The 18,274-nt window shown below is 41.6% G+C and overlaps 1 protein-coding gene across 2 annotated transcripts in view; it reads left to right on the forward strand.

Annotated features, from left to right (window-relative positions):
- Positions 1–14,331, forward strand: part of map1aa (microtubule-associated protein 1Aa) — a 50,183-nt gene extending 35,852 nt beyond the window's left edge. For both annotated transcript variants that reach the window (XM_064336689.1, XM_064336690.1), the window contains 3 exons: positions 26–8,204; positions 8,344–8,576; positions 8,726–14,331. In XM_064336689.1, the coding sequence (XP_064192759.1) occupies positions 26–8,204; positions 8,344–8,576; positions 8,726–8,881 (8,568 nt within the window). In that variant the 3' untranslated portion in view covers positions 8,882–14,331. The remainder of the gene's footprint in view (positions 1–25; positions 8,205–8,343; positions 8,577–8,725) is intronic.
- Positions 14,332–18,274: the final 3,943 nt, after the last annotated feature.

An 18,274-nucleotide genomic window follows, 5' to 3' on the forward strand; every position in this document is an offset into this window, starting at 1 on the left:
CTATTTCTCTTCTTTCCCACTTTAGGTTAGTGATCTGCTGAGCAAAGCAACCCCAGGCCACCGGGCCACACTCACAGTATCCTGCCGAGGAGAGGGGGGTTGGAGCTCCCTGGGGCAGCAGCAGCCACACTTTCGGGAGTTCCTGGATTACAGACTGAACTCCGAACCTGTGCTGCCTGAAATGGAGGGAGTCACAGAATTCACAGAGTACATCTCAGAGACAGTGGATGTCCCATCTCCTTTCGATCTCTTGGAGCCACCAACCTCTGGAGGTTTTCTCAAGCTGTCCAAGCCTTGCTGTTACATTTTCCCTGGGGGTAGAGGGGATTCTGCACTGTTTGCAGTCAATGGTTTCAACATCCTTGTAGATGGAGGCTCTGACCGTAGATCGTGTTTCTGGAAGCTTGTCAGGCATCTGGATCGGATCGACTCCATTCTACTCACTCACATTGGAGCAGATAATCTCCCTGGCATTAATGGACTCCTGCAAAGGAAGATAGCTGAACAAGATGAGGAGCAGTCGCAAGGCTCCACCACCTACAGTGACTGGATGAAGAATTTGATATCTCCAGAGCTTGGTGTTGTGTTTTTTAATGTTCCTGAAAAGCTGCGGATGCCTGAATCCACCTTAAAAGTCAAGCGGAGCATTGAAGAGGCTTCTCTCACACTGCAGTACCTCAGCAAGCTGGGGATCAAGCCGGAGCCACTCTTCAGGGTGGTCAGCAACGCAATTGAGCCCATCACACTTTTCCACAAGATGGGTGTGGGCAGGTTAGACATGTATGTTCTGAACCCGTTAAAGGAAAGCAAAGAAATGCAGTTCCTCATGCAGAAGTGGGCAGGCAACAGTAAGGCTAAGACTGGAATTATGCAGTCTAATGGAAAAGAAGGGGAAATATCTGTTCCTTACCTGACATCGGTTACAGCTCTAGTGGTGTGGCTCCCTGCTAGCCCTACTGAAAAGATTGTTCGAGTACTGTTTCCGGGAAATGCACCCCAGAACAAAATCTTGGAGGGACTTGAGAAGTTAAAACACCTTGACTTTTTACGCTACCCTGTGGCCACTCAGAAGGATATATCTTCTGGTACTCCCCCTCCAGTGATAAAACAGACAAAAATTAAGCAAAGAACGGACAGCAAAGAAAGTCTTAAATCTTCTCCCAAGACACATTTAGCATCTAAAGTTGCTAAAAAGGAGGCAAATGGGCATGATGACACATCAGCTCTTGAAACAAAGAGTGATTCTGCAAAAGAGAACAAGGTTGAAAAGAAAGAAAAGAAACTGAAAGAGAGTGATAAAGCCAACAAATCTCTGAAAATGAAAACAGATGTGTCTGAGACAGCAAAACAAGAAAAGAAGAAGTTGTCAAAGGAGAAGACCCTGAAAAAACACACCAAGGAAAGAGCCTCCAAGATGGATGAGAAGAAAGACAAAGAAAAGAAGGAAATCAAAAAGGAAAGGCTTGAAGTGAAGAAAGATGATTTGGCTAAAAAGGAAGAGAAGAAAGAAACCAAGGTGAAAGAAGACAAAAAGAAGGACACTGCCAAACCGGAGCTGAGAAAGATCACTCAACCTGACCTGAAACCCTTCACGCCAGAGGTCAGGAAGACCTTGAACAAGGCAAAAGTTTATGGGAAGCCTAAAACAGACAAAAACAAAGCTAAATCTGCCAAGGAACAATCAGCTGAACAGAAGCGTACAGCGGGAACAGCTGCTGAAAAGACTCAACCAGAGAAAAAGGTAGTCTTAGAAGACAGGTCCATAGTGTCTTCCCCTGAAGATCTCACTAAGGATTTTGAGGAACTGAGAAGGGATGAAATTTCCAAGCAGCAAGCAAAACTGGTGCATACTGCAGATAACACTGTCATACAAAGTCCTTATCAGAAAGAACAGGCAGAACAAAGGATTGTTTCCAAGACAGAAACAACATTTCCACCCATGGATTCTCCAGATGAGGGTATAACAACAACAGATGTGGAGACTGATTCCCCACATGATGAAAAACAACTTTTAAAAAAGAAGACTGAATCACCCGCTAAATCTAGAGATAAATTTGAAGATGAAGGAGCAGACATGGAGGATGATGATGAGGAAGCTGAAGAAGAGAGGATAGGAACTCTCAAGAAGAAGACATTGGATGAAGAAGAGGATATGGGTATGGGGGAAGAGGAAGATGAAGAAAAATGGAAGGACAGGAAAAACAATGGAAGGCTGGACAGAAAACATGAGGAGGAGAAAATGGAGAAATGTGAGAAATATACAGCAAAAGATGAAATGAAAAAGGGGTTCAAAAAGACTGCATCTGAGGAAGAGGAGGAGGAAGATGGTTACGTCATTGAAAAGGCAGAACTGGAGGAATCTGAGGATTTAAATACAATTGCTGATGAGCTGAAAATTAAAACAGAAGACGGCAACAAAGCAAAACGTGACAGGGAATGGAATGCTAAACAAACAGAAAGGAAAATGGCTGGTAAAGGGGAGGGAGATACATATATCTCAAACATGGGAGCTGCCACAGTTAATTTTACATCAACCACACAAGGTGCCACTGCAGCAGAGCCAATCTCATATATTCAGGATGAGACCATTCCTGGTTACTCTGAAACTGAACAGACTATTTCTGATGAAGAAATACATGAGGAAACTGAAGACAGGATTCCACATCTTCGATATGAAGTTGGCACCTATGATATTTCTGTTCCAGATCATACTGGATCGTTTGATGCCATCCATGGCATGCGAGAGATGAAAGCAGCAGCTATGCATGATGTGTCAGATTTAACAGCAAAGGGATTTGTAGCTGGGCAGGATCCTGCATTGGCTGTCTACTCCACCAATATTATTACTGCACCTTTGGCAGAAGAAGAACATATTTCTTCCGCCACATCCATTACTGAATGTGATAAACTATCATCTTTTGCCACCTCTGTCGCTGAAGACCAGTCAATAGCATCTGTGACAGCACCTCAAACTGAAGAAACTGGAAGAAGCTCTTTGCTTCTTGACACTATCAATAGCATACCTTCCTCAATCCGTACTGAGGCTACTCTGGGAAAGGAGTACTTACATTCTGCTGGGACTATCTCACCAACTTCCTCCTTAGAGGAGGATAAGTGCTTCAAATCCCCTCCTTCAGAGGAGTACCAACCCGTTGCAGCAGAGGCGGAGGCTGGAGGTAAGATCACACGAGTCCATGAGGAAGAAGATGAAGAGGAAGAAGAAGATGAAGACCAGACTCCCAATGTTGACATTCCACTTAGTAAACTCCAGGAAGGTTATGCATCTCCTTCTTTGTTCCAGGACAGGGAAAAAGATTTTGGAAAGCCCCCTTCATCTGTGACGTCTCCTATTTCAGCATCTGTGGTGGATAAGACTGAACATCCACCAGTCATGTATGGAATGCAGGCTTCAATCTCCAAAGACAACACCATGTTTGGAACTGCTGGAAAACCAATATCTCCGCCACCCTCTTTCACCAGTTCTTTTCAAGAGACAGAGGAAAGGTGTCTCAGTCCTGATGAAAGTACTATGAAGTTAGCTTCACCAACACAGTCTGGACCTACCAGTGCTGGCCATACACCTTTCCATCAGTCTCCAGTGGAGGAAAAGACTGAGAAGTCCCAAAGCCAACAGCATATAAAAGATGAAAAGGAAACCCAACAACTGGCTGTCAAAGTAGATGGCAGAGAAGACAAGAAAGACTTTGCACAAACACAACAGAAAGAGGAGAAAAAGCCTGTTTCTTTTGAGGAGAAGTCATTCACAGGAAAAGAAGAGGAAAAAGATTGTAAGACAAACATTTCCAGAGAAAGAATAATATTTGCAGAAACTGATGAAGAAGATGAAGATTACGATGAGAGGAGGGATTTCAAAACACACACTAAAACAAAATATATTGAGGAGAAGGAGAGCCGTTTCCTAGATGAGGAGTACACATGTGAGGTTAAATCCTCCAAAGATGAGAAGATGGAGGAAAAAAAAGAGCAAGAGAAAGGTTTTGGATATGACTACTTGCAAACAACACAGGCTGTATCAGATAACAAACTGGCAACTTCATACTTAGGTCAAGGACCCAAAACCCGAGGCCTGTACTCAGATGAAGAAGAGGATGAGGAAGATGAGGAAGATGATGCAATTTGTATGGGTGGTGCAGGGTCCAGGCCTTTGTCATTAGAGCCTAGCCAATTAGATTACATGTCTCAAGGTTTGACCTCTGCATACTCATCCCAAAGTGGACCCACTGATCAAACAAAAGAGACAAGTGATGAATATGCATCCACAATGCACATGACTAAATTATCAACAGATGAATTGCAAACTTCACCTTACCAAAGCACATTGTCCAAGAAAACTGATACTTCATCATCATCAGTCACTTTTGCAGAGACAGCCACTTGCAAATCTGATATGAAAACTGAACCCTTTTCTTATTCCACTAGCACTGGGACTGCATCAAGCACTGAAGGCCAGAGCAAATATGGCGATTATTACTCAAAGGAGACATCAGATCTGGTAACAAAGGTTGATGAGAAACCAGGAAAGGAGATATCTTCTTCATATTTCCACTTGGAAAAAGATGTGACATGTAAGTCCTCTGTAGATCAGGAAGACAGTGATTTTATGAACAAAGTTAAAGGGGCAGATAAGTATCATCCAGATGAAAAAACAATCACAAAGGATTTTGAATGGGATTCAAAGAAGAGAGTCCAATTCACTGCAGGATATGATGAATCAACAGGAGTCGATCCTACCGCCAAAATGACAGTTGTCCCGTCAGCAGTTGGTGAAAAGAAGACAGGGGAAGATAGAAAAGATGTTCCATTTAATAGAATGGATCACCACACAGTCACTTTTTCTGAACCTGAAAGAAGTGTCCATTTCAATCTTTATTCCTTCCCTGAGAGAGAAAATGATGAGAAAGGTCAAACAGAAGAACATGAGAGGGAGGTGACAAGGAGACAAGATACTCCTTATGTGGATAGTAAGAGTTTTACATACACAGAGATTTATGACACTAAATCACCTCCTGCAATGGACTCATATTCATTTGCTTCTGGTCTTAAGCAGGACTACCCTTTTAATTTTTCAAAAGAGATGACAAGAGATAAAGATTCAATAAAAAAGGATGCTGAAAAAGGTGTGTCAGCTGAAAATGAATCTTCCTTTGCATCGTGGGGACAGTCTAATCTGGAGGTTCAAACTGCCACAGCCTCATGCTTGAGTGGTGTTTGTGAGAAGCAGTCTATGGAGACAGAAAAAGAATCGACTGAACTAACTAAAGGGAAAAAAAGCATATCAGAGTCTGAGAAGCCAAAGGCTTCTGGTCACTTTTCACTAGAAGGGAGTGATTTTTTCTCTTCTCGAAATCAGCCTGATAAGGATAGTCAGGAGACTATAGCCTCCTACACTGAACCTTCAGGTCAACACTTGGATGACAACATCCTTTCATCTGAGCATTCTTACAAAAGGACTTCTGTTGCCAGCAAAACTATGACAAACCCCTTTGAGAAAGAAGCAACTCTGGAAATTGGAGCTACAAGGTTAGTAATGGAAGAAGAAGATGATGATGAGGATGATGAGGAGGGTACAGAAGACGAGGAAGGGGTGAGTGACTCAGATTTGGAAAAAGGAGCAAAGGAGAAATCTGAAAAAGAGTCTAAAAGTCCATTTGGTGATGTGATCAGTTCTAAGCTCCCAGATATTAAGCAGAAAGAAGAACAGAAGGAAAGCTACTCATGTGAACATGAATACCGCTTTGATGTCAAGGGAAAGCCTTCTACATCAGCACCTTTTGAGCTGACTGGTAGTAGCAGTAGCCAGCATACAGATGATTTTCTTAAAAAAAGCATGTTTGGTGCTGCCTCCCCCATCACTGGAAGCTACACGGATATGGGACTAACTGGATCTAAAGGATATACTTCCGGATTTGAGTATTCCTATGGTGAGGATAGCAAAGACTCTTTCCTTGATAGCCAAGTAAGGGAGAGGGCACAAGAAGATGAGAGTCCTGATGATCCTGACTTCCCCATGCTAACTAAGTCAGGTGAAGAGAAATACTACCACAGCGAAAAAGATCTTGAGTTTGATAAACAGAAGACCCCCGACATTTTAAGTAAAAAAGCAGGGGATGCCTTTTCCTCAGGTTTTAGCTACACCACCACATCTGCCACTGCATATTCATCTTCCTCATCTTACAGTTATTCCTCCTCCGCGTCTGCTTCGCTCTCAACCAGCCGTCAATTTGGAGAAGACTTGGAGACACCCGCCACCACCTCAGACACACTCTTTAAACCTGATCCTGATAGTGCTGGCTTTGAATATTCATCTTTCAAAGATGAACACTCCCTTGTGATGGACTCACCTTTTTCCAGCTCTGGGGGGTTAGTAAAGGATGAGTATCTTGAGGTCTCAGAAAAGCTGACCACTGCCACGACAACTGCTGAATCAACCTCCAGCCTAACAAGATTTTCTCCTCTCAGTCCTTTTGAGGAGATCAAACCCTTCCCTCCATTTTCAGCCACTCTAACAGAAAAGGGGGGGCAGCTTTCTGAACCCTTTTATAAGCCGGAATGGGCTGATGACTCCAGACTGCCCACAGGTCCAGAAGTATCTGCACCTTATTCTCAGCTGTCTCAGTCTGCTGAGTTGGGGTCTGCAGCACAGGGTATGTTTGAGACCTCTTCACTGCAGCAAGCAGACTTGAAAGAAAAACATTTATTGAAAGAGACAGAGGGCAGTGAGGAAGAGGAACAAAGCACCTTACCCTCTAGAATTGATTGCCAAAGATTTCCAACTCTTGACAAAACAGAGCAAAAGGGAGCAACACTGTTCATCTCTGGGCAACAGGCAGTTAGCACCTCAAACACAATTAGTTCTCTCCCAGATGTCCTATCCTCTTACCCCTCCCAATCTCAACAGGCTGAACAAGGAGCAACTGCCAACGGGCCAACAGAGGTCAGCACAATCCAGCCACAGCCTTCATGTGGGTTTACTGAAAAACCCCACACTGGAACATCATTTTTACAAAAAACTGAGCAGAAGGATGTAGAAAAGACTATAAGTGAGAAGAAAGAAAGGGACGAAGAGAAGAAACTGAGCAGTAGCACATATGAATGGGGAATGCAGCAGCAAAGAGGTATGTGTCCAGGGGCTTCCCCTCCTCATTATCGAGAAGAAGATGATTATGATGAGGAAGAGGAGAGGGAACCAGAGCGTCCAGCTCGTCCTCTCTCCCTAGCTTCAGCTGACCAGACCTTTCACTTGTCATTCTACCCAGAGTCATCAAGTAAATCAGGAGATGATTCTGACTTCCCTCCTGATGTCTGCATGGGGGCTACTTCTTCATACACCTCCTCAGGGTCTGCTGGTTATTCCTCTTGTGAGTACAAGCATCGTAAGGGAGAAATTTCTCCATCATTCATCAACCCAAGCCCACACCACCTTTCCAGTGATGAAGATGAAAGGAGTGGCCAGTCACAGGAAGGAGATGACAACCAACAGCCTTCTGTCAAGCAGAGATCACATAAACATCAACGCCACCACACTCACAGTCAGCATGGAGAGGACAGTAGTTCCCAGCACTTCCCTGGTGCTATGGCTATTGGGCTGGGGCTCGCTGGAGAAGAAACGCCTCCAACTTCTGTGAGTGAGTCACTGCCCTCGCAGTCAGACTCTGATGTCCCGCCTGAAACAGAGGAGTGCCCATCAATCACAGCAGAGGGTAACCTGGATTCGGATGAGGATGCAGATTATTTGCCAGTGGATAAATCGGTAGCAGCTGGTGGAGGAGGCAACCACCACTCATCCTCTAGATCATCGGAAAAGAGTCACGACCCCCCGCCTACACCGATGATGGACCCTTCCCCTCGTCCTCCACACCCTGATGTGTGCATGGTTGACCCAGATGTTCTTTCCAATGACCAGAACCATGCAGATAAACTGCTCAAGAAGGACACGAAGGCTAACAAAGGCTTGCGAAAGTCCCTTGGAAAGCCAAAGTCAGCCTCTCCAGCTCGTAAAGCGGAAGGCCGGGGTAAGAGAACTACCCCTGTTAAACAGACATCCAAGGACTCTTCACCAAGGAGATTATCTTTAAAAAAGAAGGAGGGAGAGAAGGCATCGAGGATGTCAGATGGGGACAGGGATGAGCTGTCCAGGTCAAGCCAAAACCCAGGAAGAGTCAATGGTGTTAAGAGCAACTCTGGTATGTGGGATTGATTCTGTACTTATTTATTTACTTATTTATTTATATTTTTTGCACAGTAATGAAAAATAGAACTGCAAGAGCCTGTCTAATGATAAATGTCTGTATTAAAAAAAACATTCTATTCCCTCATACTTAGGTTCCAACTCGCAAAAACCCAGTTCTGTTGTTCCCTCTGGACCGCCTATCTACGTAGACCTAGCCTACATCCCAAATCACTGCAGCGCTAAGAATGTGGACCAGGAATTTTTCAAACGCGTGCGTGCTGCGTACTATGTGGTGAGCGGAAATGACCCAGGCAGTGGGGAGCCAAGCCGTGGAGTTCTGGATGCACTTCTTGACGGAAAGTCTCAGTGGGGTTCCAATCTCCAGGTAATGGGACAGTTATTACAACTTTCCTCTCTATGTGTGGCTTACTCTCTTCTTTCCCTTAAATATCATCAACTCGTTGTTTATCAACATTCATTACATTGGGATATTTGTAACAAAAGGCATTTTCTCCCCTTTCTGTCCACTCAAAGGTGACCTTAATACCTACCCATGACACCGAAGTGACCCGCGAGTGGTACCAGCAGACCCACGAGAAGCAGCAGGAGCTAAACATCATGGTGCTGGCCAGCAGCAGTACAGTCGTCATGCAGGATGAGTCTTTCCCTGCCTGCAAGATCGAGTTCTGATCCCACAGGTTCAGGCCCCTGATTCAGTTTTAGTGTCTCAACCCATGTCCCCCTATCTGTCTCTAAGACTATGGAGTGGTCTTAGTTTCAGCCTTATAAATACATTCCCTGTTTTAAACCCCACACCGCTTAATTTATTGCCATTGCTATCACATGTTACTGGAGTCCTTGATGTTTCTTTTCTGCATTGTCACTGAATGATCACTGATCCCAGTCATTACAAAACAGATATGTATAAACAACGCTGTAACATAACTTCTATGAAAGTGTGCCACAAATGGAGAAGCATATCTTTCTCTGGGTTACTTTGGCTAAAGGTAAACAAGATCTTTAAACCAAAATGATACCTGTATAAATACACTAGTGCTTCATAAAATGCAGCAATGAAATGTAAGCAATCCATAGTATTTCACTCTTGTTATCCCTAAATACAAGTTGTGTATAGGGCCCTGAAAGGGAAAACATATATTAAATAAATGATAAACATTATAATTTATTTTCTTTCAATTCAACTTTGGGCTTGATCAAAGCACATCAAAGCACAAGTAATCTAATATTTAAGGATGTAACCACACAAGTTCGGAAAACCTTAATTTTCTTGAATTGGTTGAATTTGAAGATAAAACTGTTGCTCTTCATTTTTAAATATTTATTTTTTGTATTTATTTGGCAGACAGTCCTGCCCAGAGTGTTTTACTGGACTATCATAGCAATATTTAATATACATTTTCATTTTTGTATTGTACCTATTATTCATACCACTCACCTAGCCTTTACAGATAAAGTCGATGGCCAAATCTAAAGCCTTTACGTTCATAAAAGGCAGTGCAACTGAGTTTTAAGTCATGTCCACATTGGATATTAATCCAAACCTCTGACTGCCACCTGTCCTACTAACACCAGCTTTGGTGGCAAACCACTGCTGTGCCTCTTGGTGTTGGCACAGTGTTTATAAAATTATAAACACAGATCAGTGGACCCTTTAAAGTTTTGTTTTAGAATTTTACTCAACCCAATAAAAATAAAAAAAACATTGAATGTACAACATAAAATTTAATGTTAGTTAAGAAAATTGATTATTAGTCTGCTATATCAGAGATTGGAATTTAAAAATCCTGAAGGTGTTACAACAGTTAATATGGTCTAATCTGAAATGGATTTTCTTACTCAAGTTTGGGACCTTAACATACATTTCTGTCTCTGGCAGAGAAAAACATGTAAAACAATAAGGATGTAGTTGTTGTGGTGGTGCTCTTGCTATTTGATTATATTAAAATGTAATGTAGTTGGAGGACACTTCATTTTCATGTGGCAAAGGGTGATGTAATGCAACCTAAACTGAATGATCATTTTGTCTTCTGCTTCGCTATGTGGTTATCTATTTTTAGGCAGCTAGTTTGAGTTGAGAATCTTTAGTTTTTTTATTGGAAATCTTACATGAACATTGTGTCTTTGTATGAAAGTGTGCATTCATTTTGGCTGGCAGTCTCAGGCTGTGATCAGGCTAGTTGGAGTGGACGGGCTGTATGTCTCTGCTACTGCACACAGCTCAGCTGAATGAAACCTTTGTTCTTCAGCCAAGTTGATTTCTTTAGGTTGAATACACTGCTTTGTTTGAGATGTGTACTCCCAAGGAGTGTGTGAAAACATGTACAAATATCCTGGTGTGTAGTAATTATTTTTGCTACCCTCACATTATTTCTGATGATTGCAACAAAGTGGGTTTTTTCAGCCTATAAAGCTATTGAATTGGTCTTTATTGATTGTAGTGAATTGGCAAAGAGATAAATGCATATTTTATAAATACAGCACACACCTGAAGTAAAATAATTACTGTTGTCAAATAATAATAAAAGAATTACTTCAGGACAGAACCTCAAAGAGATTTGTTAGGAACCAGCTTAGTTTATTCACAGGGTCAGGGCTGAAACCACTATCTTATTCCCATGATTACATTATTCATACTTTCTAGTAAAATAATGATTTCTGATTCTGATTTATTTTAGTATATTTTTGAAGATGGTCAGGTTGTGTTACAATGAACAAGCTCCCTTTTTGTAGTTAAAATTTTAATTGAACCTGTAAGTCCTGGATTTATTTGCTTCTGTATACGTACTTTGATATATTTGCTGTGTATTTTTCCAACCCCTCTCCCTCTCAGAAGGCATGAATGTGCAAAAGCAAAGGGCAATATACTTGCACATGTTGAAAATGTAGCAATAGGAATTGCTTGCCATTGTCCAGATTGTACTGTTTTACTGTGGTAGCTTGTGTATTTGGGTCAATGATGAGTGAGGGCCTTGTTGAATCATTTATCTGAGGTTAGATGCAGGAACATAGTGGGTGCATTTTAATAGGCCACTGAGGTGTGACTGTCACCCATGTGCCTTGGGGCTTTAGCCTGCTGAATTGTGGATGAGTTGTGTTGACATTTGGGGGGTTCTCACGTTTTTCTTAATCATAGTATTGAGGGGAGACAGAGCTAGGAGTCACATCTAAGGATTAAAGGTTGCACTGGAGTAATAAAAATAGAATGGAGTATTTGCTAGATGTAGCTTAAATAGCAAGCAATGCTCCACTTTTCCATTATTTTGTGATGCCCTAAATTGGAAGCTTTTAGTGATTTACTGTAGAACAATAGTAGTACACCATTTTTCACAAACTGCTAGTGTTCCATATCCCCATGGTGAAAAACATAAACAATCTGATAATATATAACATAGCATTTATAAATTGCAGTCCTAAAGTGGTCCTTATCAGACTTAAGCCCCGATTAATGTGTTTTTGCCAATATTTTGAAGATACATTGCAATTTTAAGTTGGTTTTCATGGTAGGTTTTCATTACTTTGGCTGAACTGTTGAATATAATATGTGGGAGCACTGTATTTTGGAGTAACAAACAGAGTTGCAACCAGTGGCAAAAGGCTTGTTTTTTCTGCAAATACCACAAACTAATGCTAATAGATATAAATGTTATTTATATTTAAAGTATTATTTGCTGTGCAAGCGTTTAAGAAATATTTTAGTATTGTAAAAATGCTTATCCATGACAGTATTACCCTTTTTATTGATTTTGTTTTGAAATGTTACTTGGCCTCACTAACCATAGGTGGCTTCTTGTTTGTATTTTCTCTTTTCTTTATATTATGTGACATTTTTGAGACACTGATTGACAAATCATAACTTCCTTTTGAGAGTGCAGTCGTTTAGGTATCTATCGAATGATTGTTCAACAGAAGGTATGGTTTTTCTTGTACTGCATAACCTAAAAAAATATAGATAAAATAATCTGAGGGGTGGGACCATTGAGGAAAGAGGCTGCTTATAACCCATTTCTACTGTACAGCTGAAATCAGGCTTTCTGACCTGTGTTAGGTTCCATGTGGTATTTCACTGTGCTAGAGTACCAAAATAAAAATAATAATTTGGGGCCGTTTTATTGTGGGGAAAACATTTGTCAAATTGCCTTACTGCAGAGAATGCCTGAGCAGTTGTCATGATCAGTGGAGAGCATTTGGAGTGACTGGTTGTACGTATTGCCAGGGTTGCAGCTATGAATTCTCAGGCCCGGGACAAAATATATAGGGAGCCCCAAACTCCACCCCCCATTATTATTTTAATAATAGTAACAAATTAAAAGTATGTATCCAGGGCCCCCCTTGGGCCCAGGACAAAGTGTCCTAGTTGTCTCCCCCTATCTGCGGCCCTGTGTATTGCAGTCATACTGTGCTGAGTCAGCCAGCTGTGGCTGCAGCTTGTACTAGCCTGGTTCCAGCAATACATCACTAAGGGACATGACAGGACAGGGTATGCAGGGAGTCTTTACACAACTGGTCGACAGAGCCATGCACCATCTTGCATGTCAGGCATATCCACATCATCTAAACATCATCATGGTGTCATTGCTGTCATCATGGTGGCTCCACTACAGAGACTTTGCATTACCAACCATCTTACATTAAACCGTGCCATTTGGAATACTTTGAGAAATCAATGAAATGAGCTGCCACCCAGTTTCCCCTTGGGGTATAATAAGCGTATGGTGGAATCAGCTATCGCCAGGGGTCAATTTTGTCATTAGGTTTAATTCTTTGTTTAGGTTTCCTTCTTGTCTTTGCATGCATTGTACAATAGAGAGCAGTGTACAATAGGCAGAGCCTTACCATAGTCCAATTTCCTGTACTCTAGTATGACTGAAACGACCTGGTATCTTTATATGTCTTTGTTTTGGGTATTGACATTTTTCTTTTGTCTCATGTCTTCTACTGTCAGTTCTATTGTGATGGAGCCAGATGGCTTGATCCCAAAAACCTGCCTTTAGTAATGGGTACTCAATAGTGAGAAGTTGGTGCCCAACAGGAAAAAAAACTGACAAGTAGTTTTTCTACAAAAATATATAAAACATACAAAAACATGTAGTGTGAGCTCTGAGGCAGATGTGCTAACACAAAATAACCATTTTCAATGCAGAGTAGTTCATTAAGACCCGAAGAACTTGTGAGACAAATGTTAAACACACATTCTGAAATAGATGAAATGATTAAACGAAAAAGGAAAGGTACCACTGAACGAATTTTCCCTGACCAAACTGCACTGTCTAAAAGGCTTGAATCTGAAGGTGAAAAATCTGAATAATAATTAAATATCTCACTATTTGTGTGCTAATGCTATTTATACTGATGCTGTGGTTTCATTTATAGTACTTAAGGGGAAAAAAACACCGCTCATTTGAAAATGGCAGTCTTTATCTGTTGCCATGCAAATGTGCTGGTTTAACCAGGGCTGAGAGGTTGTATGTACTAAAAACATCTTTGAATTCAAATGCAAACTGACTTCAGACTGATGTATTCATATACATGAAACTATGAATATGCATATTCAAAACAAACCTGACTGCCAGATTTTGTGATCTGATCATTCTAGTGAGACGTTTTGTTCTTTGCAGGTTTTTTTAATCGCCTGTGCGATTCATTTTTCAAGAAAATATAAAATGTGAAAAAACAGCAACACTGGTGTACTGTTGCATTCTCCACAAGCTTACCTTTGAAATGATCCAATCATCTAAGCATATGGATCATTCAAATGAGCCCTGCTTGTTTCTGCATGTGATCTTATAAGTTATACTCCTGTATGTAATAGTTTAAAAATAAAAAATAATCAAAATACTATTTAAAAAAATATTTTAAAAAAGCAAACTGTCTTAATGGTACTGAAATGGCACATGCTACTGGCCTCGCTTCTCTTCTCGCCGTGGGGTGTCGTAAAGAAGGCCTCGTGATAGTTATTATTTTTGCGCTGTATTAATCTTAGTTCAGCAGTTATTTTGTGTGCAATATTCTGTATCTCTCTCTTTAAATCTAAAATAAAAAAAAGTAGAACTGCAAATTTATTGTAAAAGGGAAACAGCCTGGTGATCACCAATAAAATACATTTATTGAAAATCAGGAAATCCTCTTGTGTCTTATTTGTCCCGTTATCCTTCCTGTTATTTTTCCTTGTGGCAGTCTTGGTCTTGGTCTTGGGTATCAAATTTGCCAAGTGAGGCCTTTAATTATCATCTAATATGGATCCAGGAACAAAGGGATTCCTTTCTGTACTCAGAAGATATACATCACTGCTGCCGTGAGAGGGGTTGCATGGGCGTTAGGGGTACCCCATGCCGTTCACAGGCCTGAAGGGGAACTGAAACGGGGGGCTGATGTCATGCTGAAAACATGCAGGACTGACTGGACCTTGATTAATCTCTTTCTGCGTCTGAAAAGGAGGTCTGGGGAAGTAGAACAATGTGCAGACTGCAATGGTAGCCTGTAGACCCACTGCCAAAAAGAGGGCGAAGCTACACAATTGACCCCGGTTTCCTGGGGCGGAGGGAGGTGCTTCTGCTACTGTCATTGAAATTGCCCCATGGGCTTTTTTTTTGCACCATGAAAACTGAGAAAGGGGAGGGCGAAAAAGAGCCTTGCGCACGGTCAAGCAGGCCGGGTGTGATTTGGAAGGTAGTGTTCGATTTTTTGCGCATGCTTTCATGCTACAATGAGCGAGTGATTGAAAAGAAAAGGGAGAGGAGAGAAAGCACCATTTGTACACAAGGGTGAAAGGAGGAATTCAGCTGCTCAGACAAGCAGCCTTTGAGAGAGGGGGGGAGACAGGGTGAGAGGAAGTGACTGCTCGGTGTGAGCCCTCTAGTGTATCAGATTCCGTTGCTATTTCTTCATATCATTTGATAACACATATATCATTTGATAACCTCCCACATATAGTTTCACAGGCATAGGTCGGCAGAAGGGCATGATTCCAGTGCAGCACAACAATCCTGAAACAGCAAATCTGTTAGGCTCAATATTGAACCCAGTCCATGCATACATTGGCCCCAGATTTGCAATGCAGAAGAATATTATGCAAACAAGCTGCCACCGCAAGCTCCAAGGAAACGGCAGAGATGTCTACAGGACAAATTTATGCTTGTTCTCCAGCAGAGATGATTTCCAAGCCTTCTCACATCTATACAGTCCTGTATGTGAGTCTTTTTCAGTGTGATACACTATAATGGATATCCAGCCCGTCACATATTTCTTGTGCTTAATCTAGACTAGGTAGGGATGTGAAGTAGACAGGAAATATATATTTTTGTATTTCATTCCTACTTTGCATGTCTCTGCTTCAGATCTGACAATGGGCGAGACTCTTTGAGCATAAAGTGCATCAGAAGATTTTGTGTTGCCACCAGCAAGATCAAAGGCCTTTCATTGTGGCAAATACCAGCGCCTGAAGTAAAGCAACATCTACACAAAGATACGGAAACCTTCAAAGCCATTGCACCAAAAAAACCAGCGTGGGGAGGAGTGCTGGCACATACTTTCCAGAGTTTGTTTATTCAGGTTGACTTTTCTCTGATCCATACATCTAATTAGACTCAGGGTGACCGTCACCAGCTGTGCCAGGTTTTTTTTTTTTTAACCTTTTTCTCAATTTTGTTTTTAATCAAATAAACTGGCCTCAGTATTTGCACAACAAGTGGACCATTGAGGGGTGAGCACAATCCCAGCTTTGAGGGACGGGCCAGTGAGCAGCGAGCGTGTCCAACGGCAGGCTGGCGCAGGCTCAAATCTCAGAGCAATGACATCATGGCTCGGGTCACATGGGCACCCTTTACCGGGAGGTGACAGATGTTGTTGGAGTAAAGCTTTTGCTCGTCTTTTTTCATCTTCCTTTCATTTTGAAATGCATTCATTTGACAAAGGGGACTAAAGAAGAACAGGGGTTTTGTATCTGAGTGTAAACAGGTAATGCTGAGTACAGGATGAACTGTGGACTTCCTTGAAGACAAAACCACAATGCTCAATCAAACAGGTCCCTTACAGCCATACACTTGCTCTACTACCTCCAGAGTTCACTGTGAAAGTATAGTATACTAATTGTTACTCTGCCACATTGCTACAGTAAACATTAAACTAGTACAATTACCAGAATCAACTGTTAATGCTCCACAACATAAACCGCACTGACATTAATTTGTTGCAGCGATTTGCAAGACCGCATGCTGTTGCATGCTTGATTTTAGCATAATTATAGCATTCAAAAATATTTTTTCTAACGTAACTCTTTTCACCCCACCATGAGTGAGAGAGAAGGAAGAAGATGAAAGTGAGTACATTAACTAATACTTCCCCGTGTGTACTAGGCAGACTATGCTAGCCTTCCACATCGACAGGGAGCAGTGCTCAGGTAAGTATCTTACATTACCTCACAGGGTTTCTCTATGTAAAACTCTATTGTGTGTTTTTTCTTTTTTCTCTAGCAATAGACAAACTGTACCAAATGAGAATTTGGTATTTATTTTCCTGTGAGAAACAGATGGAACATAACCCCTGGGGGCGATGGGCAGATGCATTCATGCTCCAAATCTGGAACTGGCATACACCCCCGTATACACACCAAGGTTCATTTTTATGTCACTTTTATTTCAGCCATGGCTCCGTGGTAAGTGATTGGGGTGTAAGCGCCATGTGTTCCAACATGTCTTGAATTTCAAAGCAATATACAGTACCTATGGCTGGGTATTTATATGTAGGCTGGTGGGACAGGACATTTTAATCTGTGGGGAGTCGTGGGGGTGAGTGGTAAGTGTTAACCTAAAGGGAGGTTTGGGGAGGATTCTACTTCAACTGCCACATGTTCTGTTCCCACAAAACATTTTGCCAAGCAGAGGACAGAGTCAATGACAGGCAGTTTATTAATGTCTCTGACACACAACTGGTTTCATCTTCGCCGAATGCATCAAAATGTATTTATGTGATGACACGCCAGGCCTTTTCATTGAAGAGGGATATCCACGTGGGTGAATATGCATCTCAGGGAGCATTAACTTATACACTGAACTATGCGATACATGCACTGGGGAGTTAGGGGTCAAAAATCTACTTGCTCTACTGTAACCTGCAATGCAAACATGCATATAGTGATGAAAAAAGAAAATGTTTTGTGGTCTTAAAGTGACTATTTCCTCCAGAGTCACGATACTGCTGTAAACCCATTACTTCACACCCTGTTAAATCAGGGTTGTCTTGTTTTAATAAAAAACCATGGTCTTCATGACCCAATATGCTCCATCATGTTTGCATTAAGTACTTACTGAGTGGCAGAGACCAGACAAGACCCTCATTAAGACCATGATGAATGCATTTTGGAACGGAACACAATCCAAATATCAGTGTGAAATCCACATCAGGCCAAAACATGTTTCCCTGCATGCTGTTTTTCTGATGTGACTACAGAAGTAATTATCACCATCTCTTTTGTTAAATAAACCTGTGTATTTTTCAACAAATAGGAGGTATTCAACAATTAATATTAAGTAACAAAATGCATTTGAACTCACAGCTACTACAGTCAAACTGCATGCTGTCTCTCTCAACATGTACAAGAATGTATTTGTACTCTGCTTCCTTCATGAAAAAAGCTAATTCGACCACAAAATGTTAATTGTAGAAGGATTTGCTTAACTTACCTTAACATGGTGAACATTTTTTGGGAAGAACTTAAATGATGTCAAACAGACACAAATTGATTGAATGCACAAAATGGATGCTCCCTGCAGTGTTTACAAATTAGGACCCCAAGTGGGAGGCATAGAGCCAGAGTCAGAAGGATGCCTGTCCAAAAATACATTGCAGAAATAGAAGAGTCTCCTGATAGTTTTTCAGAGAATGGCCCTATAAACCATTCAAGAATTCTCAGCTGCGTTGACACACATACAAAATAAGCCCCTTTTCCCTGTGCATTGAGTACACCAGTTTTGTGGATGCTGGGGAGGGTGACTTTTTGAACCTGTTATTTGAACTCAGTGCTGGCAATAACCTGAGCGCCTGGCTGCCATCCTGTCTGTTTGGGCC

This window comes from Anguilla rostrata, chromosome 5 (genome assembly GCF_018555375.3).
Source record: "Anguilla rostrata isolate EN2019 chromosome 5, ASM1855537v3, whole genome shotgun sequence".
In the NCBI taxonomy this organism is placed as follows: domain Eukaryota; kingdom Metazoa; phylum Chordata; class Actinopteri; order Anguilliformes; family Anguillidae; genus Anguilla; species Anguilla rostrata.